The sequence below is a fragment of the Pseudophryne corroboree genome, chromosome 1, assembly GCF_028390025.1.
Source record: "Pseudophryne corroboree isolate aPseCor3 chromosome 1, aPseCor3.hap2, whole genome shotgun sequence".
Lineage (NCBI taxonomy): Eukaryota > Metazoa > Chordata > Amphibia > Anura > Myobatrachidae > Pseudophryne > Pseudophryne corroboree.
The window spans coordinates 377,320,757-377,343,420 of NC_086444.1; the positions used below are offsets into that span (position 1 = coordinate 377,320,757).

General features: G+C 46.9%; 1 protein-coding gene across 2 annotated transcripts in view; it reads left to right on the forward strand.

Annotated features, from left to right (window-relative positions):
* GCN1 (GCN1 activator of EIF2AK4) overlaps positions 1-22,664 on the forward strand; it is a 194,420-nt gene that overhangs the window by 51,395 nt on the left and 120,361 nt on the right. For both annotated transcript variants that reach the window (XM_063913142.1, XM_063913143.1), the window contains exons 11-13: positions 8,555-8,683; positions 8,760-8,810; positions 9,658-9,756. In XM_063913142.1, coding sequence (XP_063769212.1) covers positions 8,555-8,683; positions 8,760-8,810; positions 9,658-9,756 — 279 coding nt within the window. The remainder of the gene's footprint in view (positions 1-8,554; positions 8,684-8,759; positions 8,811-9,657; positions 9,757-22,664) is intronic.

The following is a 22,664-nucleotide window of genomic DNA, read 5'->3' on the forward strand; positions in this document are numbered from 1 at the left end:
TCACATCTGTGGTTTGTGTGTGTGTGTGTGTGTGTGTGTGTGTGTGTGTGTGTGTGTGTGTGTGTGTGTGTGTGTGTGTACTCCACAATATTACAGCTATGTCCAACAAAACTAAAGGTTGCAAACAGCCTGCCACTACAGTATTACTGTCACATAGATTGTGCTCTGCAGGCTTAACTGCACAGTATGTAGTACAGGATGGGCTCTGTGTAAACTGCTATGAACCTCCTGGCCAGTCAATATCCCCAGCGCCTACTCAGGAACCCCCATGGGCTTCTTTCTCTGTTACTGGGTACCATAGTGGATCGGCTAACTCCACCTATGGAACCCCCTATGTTAGCACTGTCTAATATTGTCCCCATGGCTAACCCATCTTTGGTGGATACACAGAATACTACGATTCAGAGCATTACCCAAACGTCCCTAGTGTTACAAAAGATGTTACCTGGGACTAAACCATCCTCTAGGTCCACTACTTGATTCCTTCATTATAGCAGAGGAATCTCCCAACACAGTGGAGTTGGCAACTTTAATTGAGATTTTAATTGAGACTATTTAGCATATCCTTCAACTCACAGAGGATGAACCTGAGCCAGTTGCTAAGAAAACGGATGTTTTTAAACGACAAAAGAAAATTTAAATCTGAATTCCCCCATTCAAATCATCTCATGGAAATTAGGCAGGAACCATGGAAAACTTATGGTAAGAAATGTTCTGTGTCTAAACGTTTAGCTTCCTGTTACCTTATCCCTGCAGAGGATTGTGCTAAGTGGGATGCTCCCCCTCCGGTGGATTCGCATATTGCATGTCTAGTTAAGATGTCCATTCTGTCTGTCACTACTCTTTCCTCACTGAAAGAGCCCACTGATAGATGAATTGAAAATTGTCTTAAGTCTATATTTTCCCTCACTGGTGCGATGAATAGACCGACCGTGGTTGCTTCTTGGGCTGCTAAGGCCATTGAATCATCATTACAGGCCTTAGAGGAAGAATTGCCCTCAGATATATCGGAGGACTGCATATCATACTGGGCGGCTGCTTACATACGTGAGGCCTTATCTGATGCTGGAGTATTGGCAGCTAAGGTGTCTGGCACCTCTGTACTGGCACGCAGCATTCTCTGGCTCCGTTCCCAGAAAGCTGACCTTGATTTCAATAAAACCTTAGAATTTCTTCCCATTACTGGTGAGGATTTATTTGGGGCCGAATTGGACAAAATTGTAACTGCTATGGCTGCAGCTAAGACTGCTTTTCTCCCACTTACACCGACTCCACGTGTTAGGAGTTCACATTTTCGTACCTTTCGTCCTCAAGGCACATCGAAAGGACAGGCTTTCCCCAGACAGACATCCACCACAAAGCCTAAGCCTAAGGCTAAACAACCCTGGGCTGCACGTAAACCTTCAGGCTACGGGCTTGTCAGTTTTTGCTGAAGGGGTGAGCCACCTCCTGGGAGACCCCAGCGTCAGAGGCTGACTTTACTTTGCGCACTTCGGACGCCTTGGTGCAAGAAGTGGTCTCTCACGGGTACGCCGTCTCATTCAAGAGATACCTCCCTCCACAGTTCTTTTGCACCGGTCTTCCCTCAGACACCCAGAAGGCTTTTATTCTGCATCAGGTTGTGCAATCACTCCTGTAATTGGGTGTGATTATACCAGTTCCTCGGTCTCATCGTGGCAAGGGCTATTACTCCTCCCTGTTTCTAGTACCCAAGCCAAACGGGTCACACCGACCCATCCTCAACCTCAAATCTCTCAACAGATCTGTCAAGGTTCCCAAATTCCGCATGGAGCCCCTTCGATCCATAGTACTTGCTATAGAGCCGGGGAACTTTATGGTATCCCTGGATATACAAGATGTGTATCTGCATATCCCTATTGCTCCTTCGCATTAGCAATACCTGTGTTTTGCTATATGCAGCCAACATTATCAATTCAGGGAGCTGCTGTTTGGTCTTTCTACGGCTCCCAGAGTCCAGCTACTTCCCTGTTTGGATGACTTACTGCTTCTAGCTACTTCACAAGAAGTCTTACGACATCTTCAAATCATGATGACCTTCCTTCAGAATCACGGATGGCTCATGAAAAATCGTCCATCACACCATCCCAGCGGATGTTACATTTGAGGGCCCTATTGGACTCTGCGAGGCAGCGTCTTTCTGCCAGCAGACAATATCTCAAAGCTGCAGGACAGGATTCGCAAGCTGCTTCAGTCATGTAGAGTGTCCATTCACTCAGCCATGCAGGTCCTCGGAATGATGATCTTGAGCTTCGACATGGTGGAGTATGCTAAGTTCTATTCTTGCCCTCTACAACATCTGATCCTGGTCAAGTGGACTGGCCAGCCTCATCTGATCAGATCACAAATGATGACTCTCACTCTGGAAGTTCGCTTTTGGATCCTGAACTGGGTACTCCTCACTACGGGCGCCAGTCTCAGCGGTTGGGGGGCAGTGACCGAACAGCACTCGTTTCAGGGGCGTTGGACACAGTTGGAGTCCCGTCTCCTAGTCAGTGTCCTGGAACTACGAGCTGTCTACAAATCTTTAACTGTGGCGCAAAGTGTCCTTCAAGGCAGGCCTGTTCAGGTTCAGTCCGACAGTGCCACGACAGTGGCTTATCTCAATCACCAAGGCAGCACTCACAGCCAGATGGCGATACTAGAAGTGGCCTGCATTCTCAGGTGGGCAGAACGTCACCTTCCAGCCATCTCAGTTGCCTTCATTCCAGGGACCCTCAACTGGGAAACAGACTACCTCAGTCGCCAGCCAGGATGTTAACTCGGGAGTATGGTCCCTTCATCCAGAAGTCTTTCAGCTTCTAGTGGCCAAGTTGGGTCTCCTAGATGTCGACCTCATGGCCTTGCGGTTCAACCACAAGGTTCCGGTATATGGATCCTCATACGGAAGCAACATTCGTGGACACACTCTCTCCGTCCAGTGGACCTGCTATCTCATGTACGTCTTTCCTCCAGTTTCCCTTCTATCAAGAGTTCTATGAAAATTCAAACAGGAAGGAGGCAACCTCACTGTAGTGACCCAGACGTCATTGGTTCTCAGACCTGCAATGTCTCTCTGTGGGAGTTCCTCTTCCACTGCGACCAGACCTCTTGTCTCAGGGACCATGTCTACACCCGGACCTATAACGCCTGTCTTTGATGGCGTGGCTCTTGAGTCTTCCATATTGAGGGCAAAAGGTTTTTCTCACCCAGTTGTGCAAACCATGCTTAAGGCTCGAAAGCCGGCCTTTGCCTGCATCTACTACCGGGTATGACATACTTCTATTGATGCGCTTCCAATCGTTATGACCCTGCTGTATTCCAGATTTCCAGAATTCTTGCCTTCCTACAACAGGGATTGAGCCTTGACCTTGGCCTGGCTTCTCTTAAAGTGCATATTTCTGCTTTGTCCATATGGTTTCAGTGCAGGATTGCTCTGCTTCCAGATGTTCACACCTTCCTCCAGGGCGTTCTCCGGGTCCAGCCTCCCTACGTCCCTCCATTGGTGCTGTGGGATCTGTTTGTAGTTCTGGATGCTCTTCAACGGGCTCCTTTTGAACCTTTGGACTCAGTTGATCTGAAATGGTTGACTGCAAAGACTTTATTCCTTCTGGCCAGTGCATCCACCAGACGGGTGTCAGATTTGGGTGCTCTTTCCTGTCGCCCACCTTTCCTGACTTTCATCTGGACAGGGCTGTACCTCGTACTCAACCGGGTTACCTGCCTAAGGTGGCCTCCCATTTCCACTTTAATGAGGAAATTGTGGTTCCGGCTTTTGTCTCCCCGGATTTCTTGGCTGCAGAGCGTTCTCTGGATGTGGTTCGTGCTCTCTGTATCTATGTAGATCGGACAAGTTCACTGCGGAGATCGGATGCCCTCTTCATCTTCTATGGTTTTCACAAACGTGGTTGGCCAGTTAATAAACAGACTCAAGCTAGATGGATTAGAATGGCTATTGCACAAGCATACTCTCTCAAGCTGACTTTCCAGTACCAGCTTTAATCTCTGCTCATTCTACTCAGTCTGTGGGGCCACCATGGGCCGCTGAACAATTGTGCATGGCTGCAAGGCTGCTATGTGTTCTTTTATCCACACCAAACGTTTCTTAGGTTCTATGCATTTGATACATTCGCCTCCCATGCTTCATTTGGACACCGGATTCTACTATTCACTCAGAGGCGTCCCCACCCTTAAAATATTGCTTTAGGACATCCCCGATGTTATCCCTGTGGAGCCCTATAGAACCGAAGAAGAAAAGGAGAGTTATGGTAGACTTACCTTTATTAACTCTTTCTTCGAGGTCCATACGGTCCACAGGGCACCTGCCCAGACACACTTGGCCTCTATGGGTTTGCAGGTTTGGTCACTGGTTCCCTTCTCCTGTCTGTGAAATGTGTTCTCATGTGCACCATGTCTTCCTTTTCTCTTCATCCTGTTCCTGCTTTGGCTTGTTCTCAAAACCGACCTGCCTGAGCATGGAGGCGGGCTTATAGGGAGGGGGACCAAGGCATCCTGGGATATCTGCACTGTATGGTGCCCAGGAGCTGATCCACCACCTATAACACAATGTTAACCCTGTGGACCCAATGGACCTCAAAAAGAGTTAAAGGTAAGTCTACCATAACTCTCCTTTTATCGCTTCCTCTTCGATCTTGAGAATTCTGGAGAACTTTACCCTGCTGAAGTCATGGAAACATGACAGTTTTGCATGGTATTATCCTGGAAAGGCTGTGATCCCGAGTGCTCCTCCTAAAAACATTGAGATAGCAGAGTAATGTGATGTGAGGATTCCTTGTGGTTTGCCAGGACTCAATGGTTTGGGGTGGATGATTGTGGGCAGTGCAGCAGGCACTATACACTCCAGACAGCAATGAATCAGTTGACCCTTTAAATACTGTGATTAAGAGAAAGATAGAGCGGTTTATTTCCCTCTTTTCGTCGCCACAGTTGGATTATTTGCTGTGTGAGGCATGGACTAAACATGGACAAAAACTTTCGGTTATATGCAGCTCATGAACACTTTATCCTTTGTCCAAAGTGGATAACAATGAAAATCCACAAAAGGTAGACGCCCCTGTAGTGCGTCTAAAGCTATCCCTATTCTCATCCGATATTTTACTGATCTTAAAGATAATATGGATTTGAAAATAAAGACCATTCTTAAACCTATGCTTGGGATTTTTGAGGCCTATTTCCGATTCAGTTTTGGTAAACAAGACTGTACAAAAGTGGTTGAAACAATTCTTGGAAGGATTATAGTCAATGGGGGCATATTTATTTAGCCACGGGGGTTTACACTGTTGCTACAGCTCAGCGCTGAGGTCCCTGTGCTTGAAGCATCAGGGGGTGCACATAGCGATAATTTTTCTTTGCAGCCTCAGGAGCTGCAAGGAAAAAATGTGTTAAATGCACCCTCTGGGTCTTAATGCGTGGGGTAACCCATAGATTTTGGGCACTTTACCCTGAATCTATGGGTTAATAGAATGATTGAAGTTATTCACATGTTACTCTCCATGGGTGTATTCATTCTAGTGCCAGCAGGTCAGAGAGAGAGAGGTTTTTATTTAAACCTGTTTTTTAGTTGAAAGACCCAATGTTTCCTTTCTGCTATTTTTAATTACATGGTCATGATCATTTTTAATTACAAGGTCATATTGTTCTGATATACAGGCTCAGGTTGGAGTCATTAAGATTTGTTCATGCTATTTATGGACATCAAGAATGTGTATTTAATTGTTCCAAATATCAATTCAGATTTGGGGTTTGGTCTCCCCATTACTGGTTTCGGGCTCTGCCTTTTTATTCGGCACCAACCTGTCAGGTGTTGTGGACAATCTTTCTAATGAGGCCCCAGGCACATTGCCAGGAGACGGAAATCACCCATTTGGCTCATTAACTACCAGAAATCCAATTTGGTCTTTTTCCAGAGGCTTTATGGGTCTGCTGTTCAATATAAGACAGTAGATAAACTATCAGCTTTTGGTTGTCTACTAGTTTTTAGACTGATAGCTGTTCTTTTCTATATGATGGGCCATGCAGTTTTCACAGTTCCATTTGAGGGTGTTTCAAGATCTAATTCATTACTACAATTTTGTCACAAGTCACACTCCTCAATCTGGACAACTAATCATTTTATGATCAAGAATGCATTGGATGCTCCTCTAGTGTATGAAGAACATTAACATCGATAGGGGCGTCCGTTTGTCTTATGGAATTGTCTGAATGTACCAAGTGACGCCACCATTGAGGATGGGTTACTGTTTGTCTTCATTGCCTTTTTTCGGGGTGAATGGTTGCTAGCGGAAGTCAAGTTTTCAATCAGTTTCCTAGAATTAATGGTGGTACTAAATAATTTCAAGGACGGCTTTGGTTATGGACATAACCCATAAGGATTTAGTCAGACAGTGCAAAATCAGTGGCGTTCGTCAGCAATCAGGGAAATACTAAAAGCTCCCTTGCAATGTAGGATACCAACAGGGTCATCTGTTGGACAGAAGAGAATATTCCAGTGATCTTTATCGTGTTCATTCCATGGGTGGAAAACAAGCATGCAACATGCAAATCTGCATGATGGCATCCTGGCTCCACCATATGGTGGATAAATTCAGTTCAAGAAACAGGGACACTCAGGCGTTACTTGACAGTCCCATAGGGATTTCCCCATTATTTATTTGGTGTTGAAGTTTCTGTAGAATCTTTTGAAGGTGAAAAGAGAAGAGGCGTGGGTACTGTTTATGGAAACGGACACCGTTCAAAACTTTTACATGTTTGAGTGTGGTACAGTGGAGCATTTCCCTTTCATCCGGGTATTGTGTATATGTTACTTGCAATTATCAAGTTTTCATATGTGGATGATTTATCCTGTCCTTAATAACAATATTGAAGGATAATGCATTATTAGTAGTTTTACTTGATATTCGGTTTGAAGTGGATTTATGTTGAAAATGCACAATGGGATTTTCAAAGAAGTCTTTATAAGCCTACAAAAGTCCTATATTTTGTGTGATTTTCATTACTTACATGTACCTTTTGTGCTTTACCACTGTTTACTTTTTCCTTTTATTGTTATGTCAAAGTTAGGATGTAGTAAATTTGTTGAGTCCATCTTAAGAAGTACGACAATTGTGAAAAGGAACTCTGAAAGGATTGCCTCTTTCCCAAACTCAGGGCACATTCTACCAGATTGCACGCAGCAGCGTCTATTTGCGGTTGCTCACATGCGACTTTATACAAATGCCTATACAAACGCCTTCCCTTGTGTAGATACATGCAGCCGAATATGGAAGGACTGAGATGCCGATTTTCCACCTCTGTAGATGCAGGAATACTGATTGGTGCATCCTTAGATGCCAGTCCTCAATCACACCATTGAACTTGCACCTATGGCAAGTGCAACCTCTCCTTATGACTATAGCCTCCTATGCAGCTGAGCGTCTGTGCATGCTGCCGCTTTCATTGACATGCTAGTGACACTTCTAGAACATGCCCACTGAACGAAAAAAAAATTTCATTCATTTACAGCCCAGGCAGACACATCAATTTTCCACAACATTTCTGATACTCTGCATCTCCGTCTCAACAGTACAGTTTGTGTAACGCACGCGTAGGAGATATTAGCACATAAGTTGTTGTTGTTTTTTTTTTTTTTTAAAAGCACTGAAATACTTGCATATTAGCATTGCTTGTGGCTCTAAATCAGGCCCGTTGTGGGGCAAAGCGCTGCAGCTGAGTTGCTGTGATTGGCTGACACATGGACCTCGGTGTTACAAAATGTTACTGGTGTACATGGGTACCAGTTTTGCTAGGAATATGTGAGAGTGTCCACAGCACATGGGCGGCTTTGGGATTTCCCAATGGTCCAGCGTCCCCCAAGAGGATGAAAGAGAAAACAGAATGTTTATGCTTACATTAAACCCTTTTCTCTGAATCCTTTGGGAGAAATTGAGCACCCAACTGAGTTATGCTCTAGTTCTCCTGTTTAGGTTTAACAAAGTTTTCTTTCTTTCATTTTCATTCTTTCTGTCCTGTGGCTCTTGGTTAGAAAATATCAAGAGTTCCCTGTAGGATGGGTAAGAGGGAGAAGCTTAAAGAATTTGTAGATATTTAGGGTCAGATTCAGTTAAACGCACAATACGGGTGATTATGGGAAGAAAAACTTTACTTGTTTTTATAGCTGTTTACGGTTTGAGCAAGGAAGTGGTGCTCTGATCTGCGCTGACAATTTAATCTGCCCCTAAAAGTGCCAAACTCCTAACAGAGTTCTCTATATCTTCATCTTTCACTATCCCCCAGTTGGATCGGAAGAATAGATTTAACAGATGTGTTTGTGTGTGTGTGTGTGTGTGTGTATGTGTGTATTGTATGTATGTGTGTGTGTGTGTGTGTGTATATATATATATATTATAATATGCACATGCCATTATGGTACCTCTGTACAAATGCATGTACTGTAGCTGCTTTTGTGCATGTTGTGGGGTTTTGCATTTAATATTGTGTTGTTCGATTGTTTTAATGGTCGTCATTCTTTTTAATTTCTTTATTTTTTATTTATTTTTAGGACAGTTGAAGTCTAACAACTCCGAACTAATGGATTTAGCAGTAGTTGCATTACAGAACCTGGCCCACCAGTGCAGTGACCCAACTGCGGTGGAGGCTCTGGGAAAACATTTGTTTGCCATTCTGGGAGGTGAGTAAATAATGTTTATTCTCTAGGTTTGCCTTGTTTACCTAAAGGGCTATTTTTAAACAATTGTCATTTTTAGGTTCAGAAGGAAAACTCACAGCTGTGGCGCAGAAGATGAGTGTTCTCTCAGGTAAAGATGACAACACACTATTGCTCTGAGTAAACCTTCAATCTTGTCATGCTTCCTGTTGAGCTTCACAGGGTCTGAGATAGTTCAGGCATTAACTGTGACAGGGTGGTCTTACTCTACCACTTTTGGGTTGATCTTACTGTCATTAGCCTGCTGTTACCACTCCTACTGGTGCTACTTGGCCAGACACCCCCAGCTGTGCATAATCATTGTGCCCCTACTTGTAGGAGATTCATTTCGCCTACCCCCAGAATTCTTCATCATCATCTGGAACCACTTACTTCTGAGTGGTGGGTGTGGATGCTGCAGCTCCTCTGCTAGTTACTGTGGCTAGTTCTTCTAGACCACTTATTTTGGATAAGGAAATTGCTTGATATCAGCAGAACATTAGTTTTAAGCCTCAACTCAGGGCAACTGGAGGATGAATGAGTGTATTAGCTCTTACCTAGAATTCACAGGAATACAGCATGTATAAACCTATGCAGTGATATAGATGGATTTTGAAGGATAGTAATGCTTATTTCTCATATTAAGCTCTTACAAGAACTGTTACACACAGCATCCACTTAAAGGTAGTGAATGTGTACACACACACACACACACACACACACACACACACACACACACACACACACACACACATATGTTGGTGTTTGTTAGAGTTAAGGTAATGTACCTAATTGCTCCACCCACTTACATACAAGTATCAGTCCTAATGACTCCTGCTCCATCTGTAGGGTACATACTGTATGAATAATATGGTTAATCAATATACACAACGTGTATCCTATAATCATAATAAATTATATATATATAATATATAAGCATTTTTTTCCCTTTTTAAAAGGTATTGGCAGTTTAAGTCACCATGCAGTGTTCGGAACCTCGAGTCAGGAGATGAGTAGGACAATTTCAGAGCTGTTCATTCCTTTCCTTCTACAAGAGGGTAAGAGCATTTCTTAAAGCATTCTCATGTGATGGAGGATACATTATTAGATTTGTCTTTTTATTTATATATTTTCTTTATTGCTTTGAACTGTTGTATTGCACGAATTGTTCGCTCTGATATAAACAAAGGGGATGACCATAATAGCATAAAATGTGTATGTTGCTTGCTCACTAGCATGCCCTTATTAAGCAAAATATCCTAGAAAGTTCCTGATGTTATAAGTTCCCAGGGATAAAATAAATATCTTTAAGCTTCCTTCCTTTGTGTTTTTTCTTTTGGAGTCGGCGTGGGTTCTCTACAGGGCAGCCTCATACTGGTAATGGGGATGGCTGGAGGGGCCTGTCCTTTGGATGTGGCCATCCTGCTATGCTAGGCCCTGGGCGAGGTTCCTTTCCCTCATGACTTTCTCTGTGATATGGTTTCTCACTGACAAGCCCACTAGAACAGGCACAGTAGTCATTAAAAAAAAAAAAAACTGTCCTGAGCGTTCTGCAGCACGGCATCCTCCTGGGCTGAGCGGACTGCATCACTTATATCCTTCTCTTCTTTTATTATATACTAGTAATACAGTCCATATGCGGGACCTGGTGCTGCAGGGTAATCCCATCTCCATCATGTCGGTGAGAGTCGCCCTCGGGGAGGGAAGGAGTGGCGTGTGCCCCTACTCCCTCTGCGCATATGCGATTATTATATACTGTAGGTGTCTGGCAAATTATTCTGTCTGGAATCTACCCACTGTCCCTTCTCTTGTATAAGTGGGCATGCACTGATATAGGCAGCTCGTTCCTGTACTGCGTTTTGAGAACTAACGCTATTTCATAGGTGTCTCTAACGAATCCCCCTGTCCTTTCTTTCTTCTATCTTTTCCCCCCTCATCTCAACTACAACCTTTTATCCCCACACATAATTGTCTTTTGTAAACAGATTTTCTCTAACGTCCTAAGTGGATGCTGGGGACTCCGTAAGGACCATGGGGAATAGCGGCTCCGCAGGAGACTGGGCACATCTAAAGAAAGCTTTAGGACTATCTGGTGTGCACTGGCTCCTCCCCCTATGACCCTCCTCCAAGCCTCAGTTAGATCTTTGTGCCCGAACGAGAAGGGTGCACACTAGGGGCTCTCCTGAGCTTCTTAGTGAAAGTTTTAGTTTAGGTTTTTTATTTTCAGTGAGACCTGCTGGCAACAGGCTCACTGCATCGAGGGACTAAGGGGAGAAGAAGCGAACTCACCTGCGTGCAGAGTGGATTGGGCTTCTTAGGCTACTGGACATTAGCTCCAGAGGGACGATCACAGGCCCAGCCTGGATGGGTCCCGGAGCCGCGCCGCCGGCCCCCTTACAGAGCCAGAAGGCAGAAGAGGTCCGGAAAATCGGCGGCAGAAGACGTCCTGTCTTCAACAAGGTAGCGCACAGCACTGCAGCTGTGCGCCATTGCTCTCAGCACACTTCACACTCCGGTCACTGAGGATGCAGGGCGCTGGGGGGGGCGCCCTGAGACGCAATAAAAAACACCTTGGATGGCAAAAAATGCATCACATATAGCTCCTGGGCTATATGGATGCATTTAACCCCTGCCAGAATACAGAGAAAAACGGGAGATAAGGCCGCCGATAAGGGGGCGGAGCCTATCTCCTCAGCACACTGGCGCCATTTTCCCTCACAGCTCCGTTGGAGGGAAGCTCCCTGTCTCTCCCCTGCAGTCACTACACTACAGAAAGGGTTAAAAAAGAGAGGGGGGGCACTAATTACGCGCAGTATTAAACATACAGCAGCTATAAAGGGAAAAACACTTATATAAGGTTATCCCTGTATATATGTAGCGCTCTGGTGTGTGCTGGCAAACTCTCCCTCTGTCTCCCCAAAGGGCTAGTGGGGTCCTGTCCTCTATCAGAGCATTCCCTGTGTGTGTGCTGTATGTCGGTACGTTTGTGTCGACATGTATGAGGAGAAAAATGATGTGGAGACGGAGCAGATTGCCTGTAATAGTGATGTCACCCCTAGGGGGTCGACACCTGAGTGGATGAACTGTTGGAAGGAATACGTGACAGTGTCAGCTCTGTATAAAAGACAGTGGTTGACATGAGACAGCCGGCTACTCAGCTTGTGCCTGTCCAGACGTCTCATAGGCCGTCAGGGGCTCTAAAGCGCACGTTACCTCAGATGGCAGATATAGACGCCGACACGGATACTGACTCCAGTGTCGACGGTGAAGAGACAAATGTGACTTCCAGTAGGGCCACACGTTACATGATTGAGGCAATGAAAAATGTTTTACACATTTCTGATAATACGAGTACCACCAAAAAGGGGTATTATGTTCGGTGAGGAAAAACTACCTGTAGTTTTCCTGAATCTGAGAAATTAAATGAGGTGTGTGATGATGCGTGGTTTTCCCCCGATAACAACTGATAATTTCAAAAATGTTATTGGCATTATATCCTTTCCCGCCAGAGGTTAGGGTGCGTTGGGAAACACCCCCTAGGGTGGATAAAGCGCTCACACGCTTGTAAGGGCTCTACCCTCTCCTGAGATGGCCGCCCTTAAGGATCCTGCTGATAGAAAGCAGGAGGGTATCCTAAAATGTATTTACACACATACTGGTGTTATACTGCGACCAGCAATCTCCTCAGCCTGGATGTGCAGTGCTGGCTTGGCGTGGTCGGATTCCCTGACTGAAAATATTGATACCCTAGATAGGGACAGTATATTTTTGCCTATAGAGCATTTAAAAGATGCATTTCTATATATGCGTGATGCACAGCGGAATATTTGCCGACTGGCATCAAGTTTAAGTGCGTTGTCCATTTCTACCAGTAGAGGATTATGGACACGTCAGTGGTCAGGTGATGCGTATTCCAAACGGCATTTGGAAGTATTGCCTTATTAAGGGGAGGAGTTATTTGGGGTCGGTCTTTCAGACCTGGTGGCCACGGCAACAGCTGGGAAATCCACGTTTGTACCCCAGGTCGCCTCTCAACATGAGAAGACGCCGTATTATCAGGCGCAGTCTTTTCGTGGACAAGCGGGCAAAAGGTTCCTCATTTCTGCCCCGTGACAGAGGGAGAGGAAAAAGGCTGCAGAAATCAGCCAGTTCCCAGGAACAGAAACCCTCTCCCGCCTCTGCCAAGCCCTCAGTATGACGCTGGGGCTTTACAAGCAGAATCAGGCACGGTGGGGGGCCCGTCTCAATGAATTTCAGCGCGCAGTGGGCTCACTCGCAAGTAGACCCCTGGATCCTTCAGGTGATATCTCAGGGGTACAAATTAGAATTCGAGATGTCTCCCCCTCGCCGTTTCCTAAAGTCGGCTTTACCGATGTCTCCTTCTGACAGGGAGACAGTTTTGGAAGCCATTCACAAGCTGTATTCCCAGCAGGTGATAATCAAGGTACCCCTCCTGCAACAGGGTACGGGGTATTATTCCACACTGTTGTGGTACCGAAGCCGGACGGCTCGGTGAGACCGATTCTAAATCTAAAATCTTTGAACACTAACATACAGAGGTTCAAATTCAAGATTGAGTCACTCAGAGCAGTGATTGCGAACCTGGAAGAAGGGGACTACATGATGTCTCGGGACATCAAGGATGCTTACCTTCATGTCAAAATTTACCCTTCTCACCAAGGGTACCTCAGGTTTATGGTACAGAACTGTCACTATCAGTTCAGACGCTGCCGTATGGATGGTCCACGGCACCCCGGGTCTTAACCAAGGTAATGGCCGAAATGATGATATTCCTTCGAAGGAAGGGAATTTTAGTTATCCCTTACTTGGACGATTCCCTGATAAGGGTAAGATCCAGGGAACAGTTGGAGGTCGGTGTAGCACTATCTCAGGTAGTGTTGCGGCAGCACGATTGGATTCTCAATATTCCAAAATCGCAGCTGGTTCCGACGACTTGTCTTCTGTTCCTAGGGATGATCCTGGACACAGTCCAGAAAAAGGTGTTTCTCCCGGAGGAGAAAGCCAGGGAGTTATCCGAGCTAGTCAGGAACCTCCTAAAACCGAGCCAAGTCTCAGTACACAAGGGTTCTGGGTAAAATGGTGGCTTCCTACGAAGCAATCCCATTCGGCAGATCCCACGCAAGAACTTTCCAGTGGGACCAGCTGGACAAATGGTCCGGGTCGCATCTTCAGATGCATCAGCGGTTAACCCTGTCACCAAGGACAAGGGTGTCCCTCCTGTGGTGGTTGCAGAGTGCTCATCTTCTAGAGGGCCGCAGATTCGGCATTCAGGACTGGGTCCTGATGACCACGGATGCCAGCCTGCGAGGCTGGGGAGCAGTCACACAGGGAAGGAATATCCAGGGCTTATGGTCAAGCCTGGAGACATCACTTCACATAAATATCCTGAAGCTAAGGGCCATTTACAATGCTCTAAGCTTAGCAAGACCTCTGCTTCAAGGTCAGCCGGTGTTGATCCAGTTGGACAACATCACGGCAGTCACCCACGTAAACAGACAGGGTGGCACAAGAAGCAGGAGGGCAATGGCAGAAGCTGCAAGGATTCTTCGCTGGGCGGAAAATCATGTGATAGCACTGTCAGCAGTATTCATTCCGGGAGTGGACAACTGGGAAGCAGACTTCCTCAGCACGACCTCCACCCGGGAGAGTGGAGACTTCACCCAGAAGTCTTCCAAATGATTATAAACCGTTGGGAAAAACTCGACAGGTATTGCGCCAGGTCAAGGGACCCTCAGGCAATAGCTGTAGACGCTCTGGTAACACCGTGGGTGTACCAGTCAGTGTATGTGTTCCCTCCTCTGCCTCTCATACCCAAGGTACTGAGATTGATAAGATGGAGAGGAGTAAACACTATATTCGTGGCTCCGGATTGGCCAAGAAGGACTTGGTAACCGGAACTTCAAGAGATGCTCACGGAGGATCCGTGGCCTCTACCTCTAAGAAGGGACCTGCTCCAGCAAGGACCCTGTCTGTTCCAAGATTTACCGCGGCTGCGTTTGACGGCATGGCGGTTGAACGCCGGATCCTGAAGGAAAAAAGGCATTCCGATGAAGTCATCCCTATCCTGATCAAAGCCAGGAAGGATGTAACCGCAAAACATTATCACCGCATTTGGCGAAAATATGTTGCGTGGTGCGAGGCCAGTAAGGCCCGACGGAGGAAATTCAACTGGGTCGATTCCTACATTTCCTGCAAACAGGAGTGTCTATGGGCCTGAAATTGGGGTCCATTAAGGTTCAAATTTCGGCCTGTCAATTTTCTTCCAAACAGAACTAGCTTCAGTCCCTGAAGTTCAGACGTTTGTAAAAGGGGTACTGCATATACAGCCTCCTTTTGTGCCTCCAGTGGCACTTTGGGATCTCAATGTAGTTTTTGGGTTCCAAAAGTCACATTGGTTTGAACCACTTAAATCTGTGGAGTTAAGATATCTCACATGGAAAGTGGTCATGCTGTTGGCCCTGGCCTGGGCCAGGCGCGTGTCAGAATTGGCGGCTTTATCCTGTAAAAGCCCTTATCTGATTTTCCATTCGGACAGGGCGAAATTGAGGACTCGTCCTCAGTTTCTCCCTAAGGTGGTTTCAGCGTTTCACCTGAACCAACCTATTGTGGTGCCTGTGGCTACTAGGGACTTGGAGGACTCCAAGTTGCTAGACGTTGTCAGGGCCCTGAAAATATATGTTTCCAGGACGGCTGGAGTCAGGAAAACTTACTCGCTGTTTATCCTGTATGCACCCAACAAGCTGGGTGCTCCTGCTTCTAAGCAGACTATTGCTCGTTGGATTTGTAGTACAATTCAGCTTGCACATTCTGTGGCAGGCCTGCCACAGCCAAAAATCTGTAAATGCCCACTCCACAAGGAAGGTGGGCTCATCTTGGGCTGCTGCCCGAGGGGTCTCGGCTTTACAACTTTGCCGAGCAGCTACTTGGTCAGGAGCAAATACGTTTGTAAAATTCTACAAAATTGATACCCTGGCTGAGGAGGACCTGGAGTTCTCTCATTTGGTGCTGCAGAGTCATCCGCACTCTCCCGCCCGTTTGGGAGCTTTGGTATAATCCCCATGGTCCTTACGGAGTCCCCAGCATCCACTTAGGACGTTAGAGAAAATAAGAATTTACTTACCGATAATTCTATTTCTCGTAGTCCGTAGTGGATGCTGGGCGCCCATCCCAAGTGCGGATTGTCTGCAATACTGGTACATAGTTATTGTTACCAAAAAATCGGGTTATTGCTGTAGTGAGCCATCTTTTCTAGAGGCTCCTCTGTTATCATGCTGTTAACTGGGTTCAGATCACAAGTTGTACAGTGTGATTGGTGTGGCTGGTATGAGTCTTACCCGGGATTCAAAATCCTTCCTTATTGTGTACGCTCGTCCGGGCACAGTATCCTAACTGAGGCTTGGAGGAGGGTCATAGGGGGAGGAGCCAGTGCACACCAGATAGTCCTAAAGCTTTCTTTAGATGTGCCCAGTCTCCTGCGGAGCCGCTATTCCCCATGGTCCTTACGGAGTCCCCAGCATCCACTACGGACTACGAGAAATAGAATTATCGGTAAGTAAATTCTTATTTTCTCTATCCTAGAGGATGCTGGGGACTCCGTAAGGACCATGGGGAGAGACTGGCTCCGCAGGAGACATGGGCACTTTAAGAAAGAATTTAGTTCCTGGTGTGCACTGGCTCCTCCCTCTCTGCCCCTCCTCCAGACCTCAGTTTGATTCTGTGCCCAGAGGAGCTGGGTGCTTTTCAGTGAGCTCTCCTGAGTTTGCTGATAGAAAGTTTTTTTGTTAGGTTTTTTATTTTCAGGGAGCTCTGCTGGCAACAGACTCCCTGCATCGTGGGACTGAGGGGAGAGAAGCAGCCCTACTCTCTGAAGCTAGGTCCTGCTTCTTAGGCTACTGGACACCATTAGCTCCAGAGGGATCGGTACGCAGGATCTCACCCTCGCCGTCCGTCCCAGAGCCGCGCCGCCGTCCTCCTCGCAGAGCCGGAAGACTGAAGCCGGGTGAGTATGAGAAGCAAGAAGACTTCACAGGCGGCAGAAGACTTCGTGATCTTCACTGGAGGTAACGCACAGCACTGCAGCTGTGCGCCATTGCTCCACACACCTACACATACTCCGGTCACTGTTAGGGCGCAGGGGGGGGGCGCCCTGGGCAGCATTTGGGACCTCATTCTGGCAAATGAACACACATATACAGCTGGGCACTGTATATATGTAGGAGCCCCCGCCAAAGAAATAAAATTTAAGCGGGACAGAAGCCCGCCGCCGAGGGGGCGGGGCTTCTCCCTCAGCACTCACCAGCGCCATTTTTTCTCCACAGCACGCTGAGAGGAAGCTCCCCAGGCTCTCCCCTGCTGATACACGGTAGAAGAGGGTTGAAAAGAGAGGGGGGGGGCACATAATTAGGCGCAAAAAAGTATATAAACAGCAGCTACTGGGTTAACATTAAGGTACTGTGTTATTCCTGGGTTATATAGCGCTGGGGTGTGTGCTGGCATACTCTCTCTCTGTCTCTCCAAAGGGCCTCGTGGGGGAACTGTCTTCAGAAAGGACATTCCCTGTGTGTGTGGTGTGTCGGTGCGCTTGTGTCGACATGTCTGATGTGGAAGGCTATGTGGGAGAGGAGCGGGAGCAAATGACTGTGGTGTCTCCGCCGACGGCGCCGACACCTGATTGGATGGATATGTGGAAGGTTTTAAATGATAATGTAAATTCCTTGCATAAAAGATTAGACAAGGCTGATGCATTGGGACAGGCAGGGTCTCAACCCTTGCCTGATCCTATGTCGCAGGGACCGTCGGGGTCTCATAAGCGCCCACTATCCCAAAGATACCGACATGGATTCTGACTCCAGTGTCGATTACGATGATGCAAAGTTACAGCCAAAGTTGGCTAAATCACTCCGATATATGATTATAGCAATTAAGGAAGTTTTGCACATCACAGAGGAAACCCCTGTCCCTGACACAAGGGTTTATATGTATAAGGGAAAGAAACCTGAGGTAACTTTTCCCCCCTCACACAAACTGAATGAGTTATGTGAAAAAGCTTGGGAATCTCCAGATAAAAAAACTGCAGATTTCCAAACGGATTCTTATGGCGTATCCTTTCCCGCCAACGGACAGGTTACGATGGGAATCCTCCCCTAGGGTGGACAAAGCTTTAACACGCTTATCCAAAAAGGTAGCCCTGCCGTCCCAGGATACGGCTACCCTCAAGGATGCTGCTGATCGCAAACAGGAGGGTACCCTGAAGTCCATTTATACACATTCAGGCACCTTGCTCAGACCGGCAATCGCGTCGGCCTTGGTCTGTAGTGCAGTAGCGGCATGGACTGAAACCTTATCAGAGGAGTTTGATACCCTAGATAGGGATACTGTTTTATTGACCCTGGGGCATATTAAAGACGCTGTCCTTTATATGAGAGATGCTCAAAGAGACATTAGTCTGCTGGGTTCTAGAATAAACGCTATGTCGATTTCTGCCAGAAGGGTCCTGTGGACTCGGCATTGGACAGGTGATGCCGACTCTAAACGACATATGGAGGTTTTACCTTACAGGGGTGAGGAATTGTTCGGTGAAGGTCTCTCGGACCTGGTCTCCACAGCTACGGCTGGAAAGTCAAATTTTTTGCCTTATGTTCCCTCACAGCCTAAGATAGCACCGCATTATCAAATGCAGTCCTTTCGTTCACAAAGAAACAAAGTCCGAGGTGCGTCCTTTCTTGCCAGAGGGAGGGGCAGAGGAAAGAAGCTGCACAATACAGCTAGTTCCCAGGAACAGAAGTCCTCCCCGGCCTCTGCAAAATCCACCGCATGACGCTGGGGCTCCACTGACGGATACAGGGCCAGTGGGGGCGCGTCTTCGGAATTTCAGCCACATGTGGGTTCACTCCCAGGTGGAGCCCTGGGCAATAGAAATTGTGTCTCAGGGTTACAAGCTGGAATTCGAAGAGGTGCCTCCTCGCCGGTTTTTCAAATCGGCCCTACCGTCTTCCCCCTTAGAGAGAGAGATAGTGTTAAATGCAATACAAAAATTGTATCTTCAGCAGGTGGTGGTCAAGGTTCCCCTCCTTCAACAGGGAAGGGGTTATTATTCGACCATGTTTGTGGTTCTGAAACCGGACGGTTCGGTCAGACCCATATTGAATTTAAAATCTCTGAACCTATACTTGAAGAGGTTCAAGTTCAAGATGGAATCGCTAAGAGAGGTCATCGCCAGCCTGGAAGGGGGGGATTTTATGGTGTCACTGGACATAAAGGATGCGTAACTTCATGTCCCCATTTATCCACCTCATCAGGCGTACCTAAGATTTGCGGTACAGGACTGTCATTACCAATTTCAGACGTTGCCGTTTGGTCTCTCAACGGCTCCGAGGATTTTCACCAAGGTAATGGCGGAAATGATGGTGCTCCTGCGCAAGCAGGGTGTCACAATTATCCCGTACTTGGACGATCTCCTCATAAAAGCGAGATCAAGAGAGCAGTTGCTGAACAGCGTATCTCTTTCACTGAAAGTGTTACAACAGCACGGCTGGATTCTCAATATCCCAAAGTCGCAGTTGGTTCCTACGACTCGTCTGCCTTTCTTGGGCATGATTCTGGACACGACCCAGAAAAGGGTTTATCTTCCGATAGAAAAAGCCCAGGAACTTATGACTCTGGTCAGGAACCTTTTGAAATCAAGACAGGTGTCCGTGCATCATTGCACTCGAGTCCTGGGAAAGATGGTGGCCTCATACGAGGCCATTCCCTTTGGCAGGTCCCATGCGAGGACTTTCCAATGGGATCTGTTGGACACGTGGTCCGGATCACATCTACAGATGCATCGGTTGATCACCCTGTCCCCCAGGGCCAGGGTGTCGCTCCTGTGGTGGCTGCAGAGTGCTCACCTTCTCGAGGGCCGCAGATTCGGCATTCAGGATTGGATCCTGGTGACCACGGACGCAAGCCTCCGAGGTTGGGGAGCAGTCACACAGGGAAGAAATTTCCAGGGTCTTTGGTCAAGTCAAGAGACTTGTCTGCACATCAACATCCTGGAACTAAGGGCCATATACAACGCCCTACGTCAAGCGGAGGCCTTACTTCGCGACCAACCAGTTCTGATCCAGTCAGGCAACATCACCGCAGTGGCTCATGTAAACCGCCAAGGCGGCACAAGGAGCAGAGCGGCAATGGCGGAAGCTACCAGGATTCTTCGCTGGGCGGAGAATCATGGAAGCGCACTGTCAGCAGTGTTCATTCCGGGAGTGGACAACTGGGAAGCAGACTTCCTCAGCAGACATGACCTACACCCGGGAGAGTGGGGACTTCATCCAGAAGTCTTCGCACAGATTGTGAGTCGGTGGGAACTGCCACAGATAGACATGATGGCGTCCCGTCTCAACAAAAAGCTACAGAGGTATTGCGCCAGGTCCAGAGACCCTCAGGCAGTAGCGGTAGACGCCCTCGTGACACTGTGGGTGTTCCGGTCCGTCTATGTATTTCCTCCTCTTCCTCTCATACCCAAGGTGTTGAGAATAGTAAGAAGAAAAGGAGTGAGAACAATCCTCGTTGTTCCAGATTGGCCACGACGGACCTGGTATCCAGATCTGCAGGAAATGCTCACGGAAGATCCGTGGCCTCTTCCTCTAAGGCAGGACCTGTTGCAACAGGGACCCTGTCTGTTCCAAGACTTACCGCGGCTGCGTTTGACGGCATGGCGGTTGAACGCCGGATCCTAGCGGAAAAAGGTATTCCGGTTGAGGTTATCCCTACGCTGATTAAGGCTAGGAAGGAAGTAACAGCAAAACATTATCACCGTATATGGCGAAGATATGTTTCTTGGTGTGAGGCCAGGGATGCTCCTATGGAAGAATTCCATCTGGGCCGTTTCCTTCACTTCCTACAAACTGGAGTGGATTTGGGCCTTAAATTAGGCTCCATTAAGGTCCAGATTTCGGCCCTATCCATTTCCTTTCAAAAAGAATTGGCTTCTCTCCCAGAAGTTCAGACTTTTGTTAAGGGAGTACTGCATATTCAGCCTCCGTTTGTGCCTCCGGTGGCGCCTTGGGACCTTAATGTGGTCTTGGACTTCCTAAAGTCACACTGGTTTGAACCACTGAAAACGGTGGAGTTGAAATATCTCACTTGGAAGGTGGTCATGTTATTAGCCCTAGCTTCGGCTAGGCGAGTGTCGGAATTAGCGGCTTTATCACATAAAAGCCCCTATCTGGTTTTCCATATGGATAGAGCGGAATTGCGGACACGTCCTCAGTTCCTGCCAAAAGTGGTTTCATCCTTTCATATGAACCAACCTATTGTGGTGCCTGTGGCTACACGGGACTTAGAGGATTCCGAGTCCCTTGATGTGGTCAGGGCTTTGAAGATTTATGTAGCCAGGACGGCTAGAGTACGAAAAACAGAAGCACTGTTTGTTCTGTCTGCAGCCAACAAGCTTGGCGGCCCTGCTTCAAAGCAGACTCTTGCTCGCTGGATCTGTAACACGATTCAGCAAGCGCATTCTACGGCTGGTTTGCCGTTACCAAAATCGGTCAAGGCCCATTCCACTAGGAAAGTGGGCTCTTCTTGGGCGGCTGCCCGAGGGGTCTCGGCACTACAACTGTGTCGAGCTGCTACTTGGTCGGGTACAAACACCTTTGCAAAATTCTATAAGTTTGATACCCTGGCTGAGGAGGACCTCATGTTTGCTCAATCGGTGCTGCAGAGTCATCCGCACTCTCCCGCCCGTTTGCGAGCTTTGGTATAATCCTCATGGTCCTTACGGAGTCCCCAGCATCCTCTAGGACGTTAGAGAAAATAAGATTTTACTTACCGGTAAATCTATTTCTCGTAGTCCGTAGAGGATGCTGGGCGCCCGTCCCAAGTGCGGACTTCTTCTGCAATACTTGTATATAGTTATTGCTTCAATAAGGGTTACGTTATTGTTGCATCGGGCGTGAACTGATGCTATGTTATTGTCATACTGTTTACTGGATTGTTATCACAAGTTATACGGTGTGATTGGTGTGGCTGGTATGAATCTTGCCCTTGGATTAACAAAATCCTTTCCTCGTACTGTCCATCTCCTCTGGGCACAGTTCTCTAACTGAGGTCTGGAGGAGGGGCAGAGAGGGAGGAGCCAGTGCACACCAGGAACTAAATTCTTTCTTAAAGTGCCCATGTCTCCTGCGGAGCCCGTCTCTCCCCATGGTTCTTACGGAGTCCCCAGCATCCTCTACGGACTACGAGAAATAGATTTACCGGTAAGTAAAATCTTATTTTTGCATTCAACATTCCTGCTATGTTGTTTTCATTCATTTTATTTTTATGTACTTGAACTTTTGTCAATAATATGCTTACTTGTCCTATATTTATTTGGAGTAAATAAAGAATACAATGATGCCTGTACACTTTGTCAGTGGTGCAACTTGAGCTACTTCTGTACTAGCAGACAAGGTATAATGTGTATCTGGTCATCTGTGACTTAGAGATTATCGCTTTCGGCAGTAGTTCTCAACCTGGGTGGCTTGGCAACCTTGGGTGCCATGGGGTACTTGCCGGGTTCCCGTGGGTTGGTGGTCCAGGACCAAATCAAATTGGTCAGTGTGATAGGCAAAACCAGTGCTTGTGGCTGCTTATCATAAAATATATGCACAAACAGACGCAAACCCCCGTACACTATTACATAACTAAACCTTAGGTTGACAGTTAAGCACCGTCTACTTAATTTAATAATATTTGCTGAATTTCTTAATAATAAACTTTTGGCCTACATCCGATACTCTAGGGCGTCATGATTTTAGAAAGTTTGGGAACCTCTGCCTTAAACTTCATTGTAATCCTATTAGCTAAAATAAAAATAATGTAACCGTAGGCAAAACAAAATTCTAGTTATGTACCACTTTTTTGTAAACTTGTATATGGTTATTGATTTATGCTTGTTTGGTTTATTTTTTTAATCTATTTT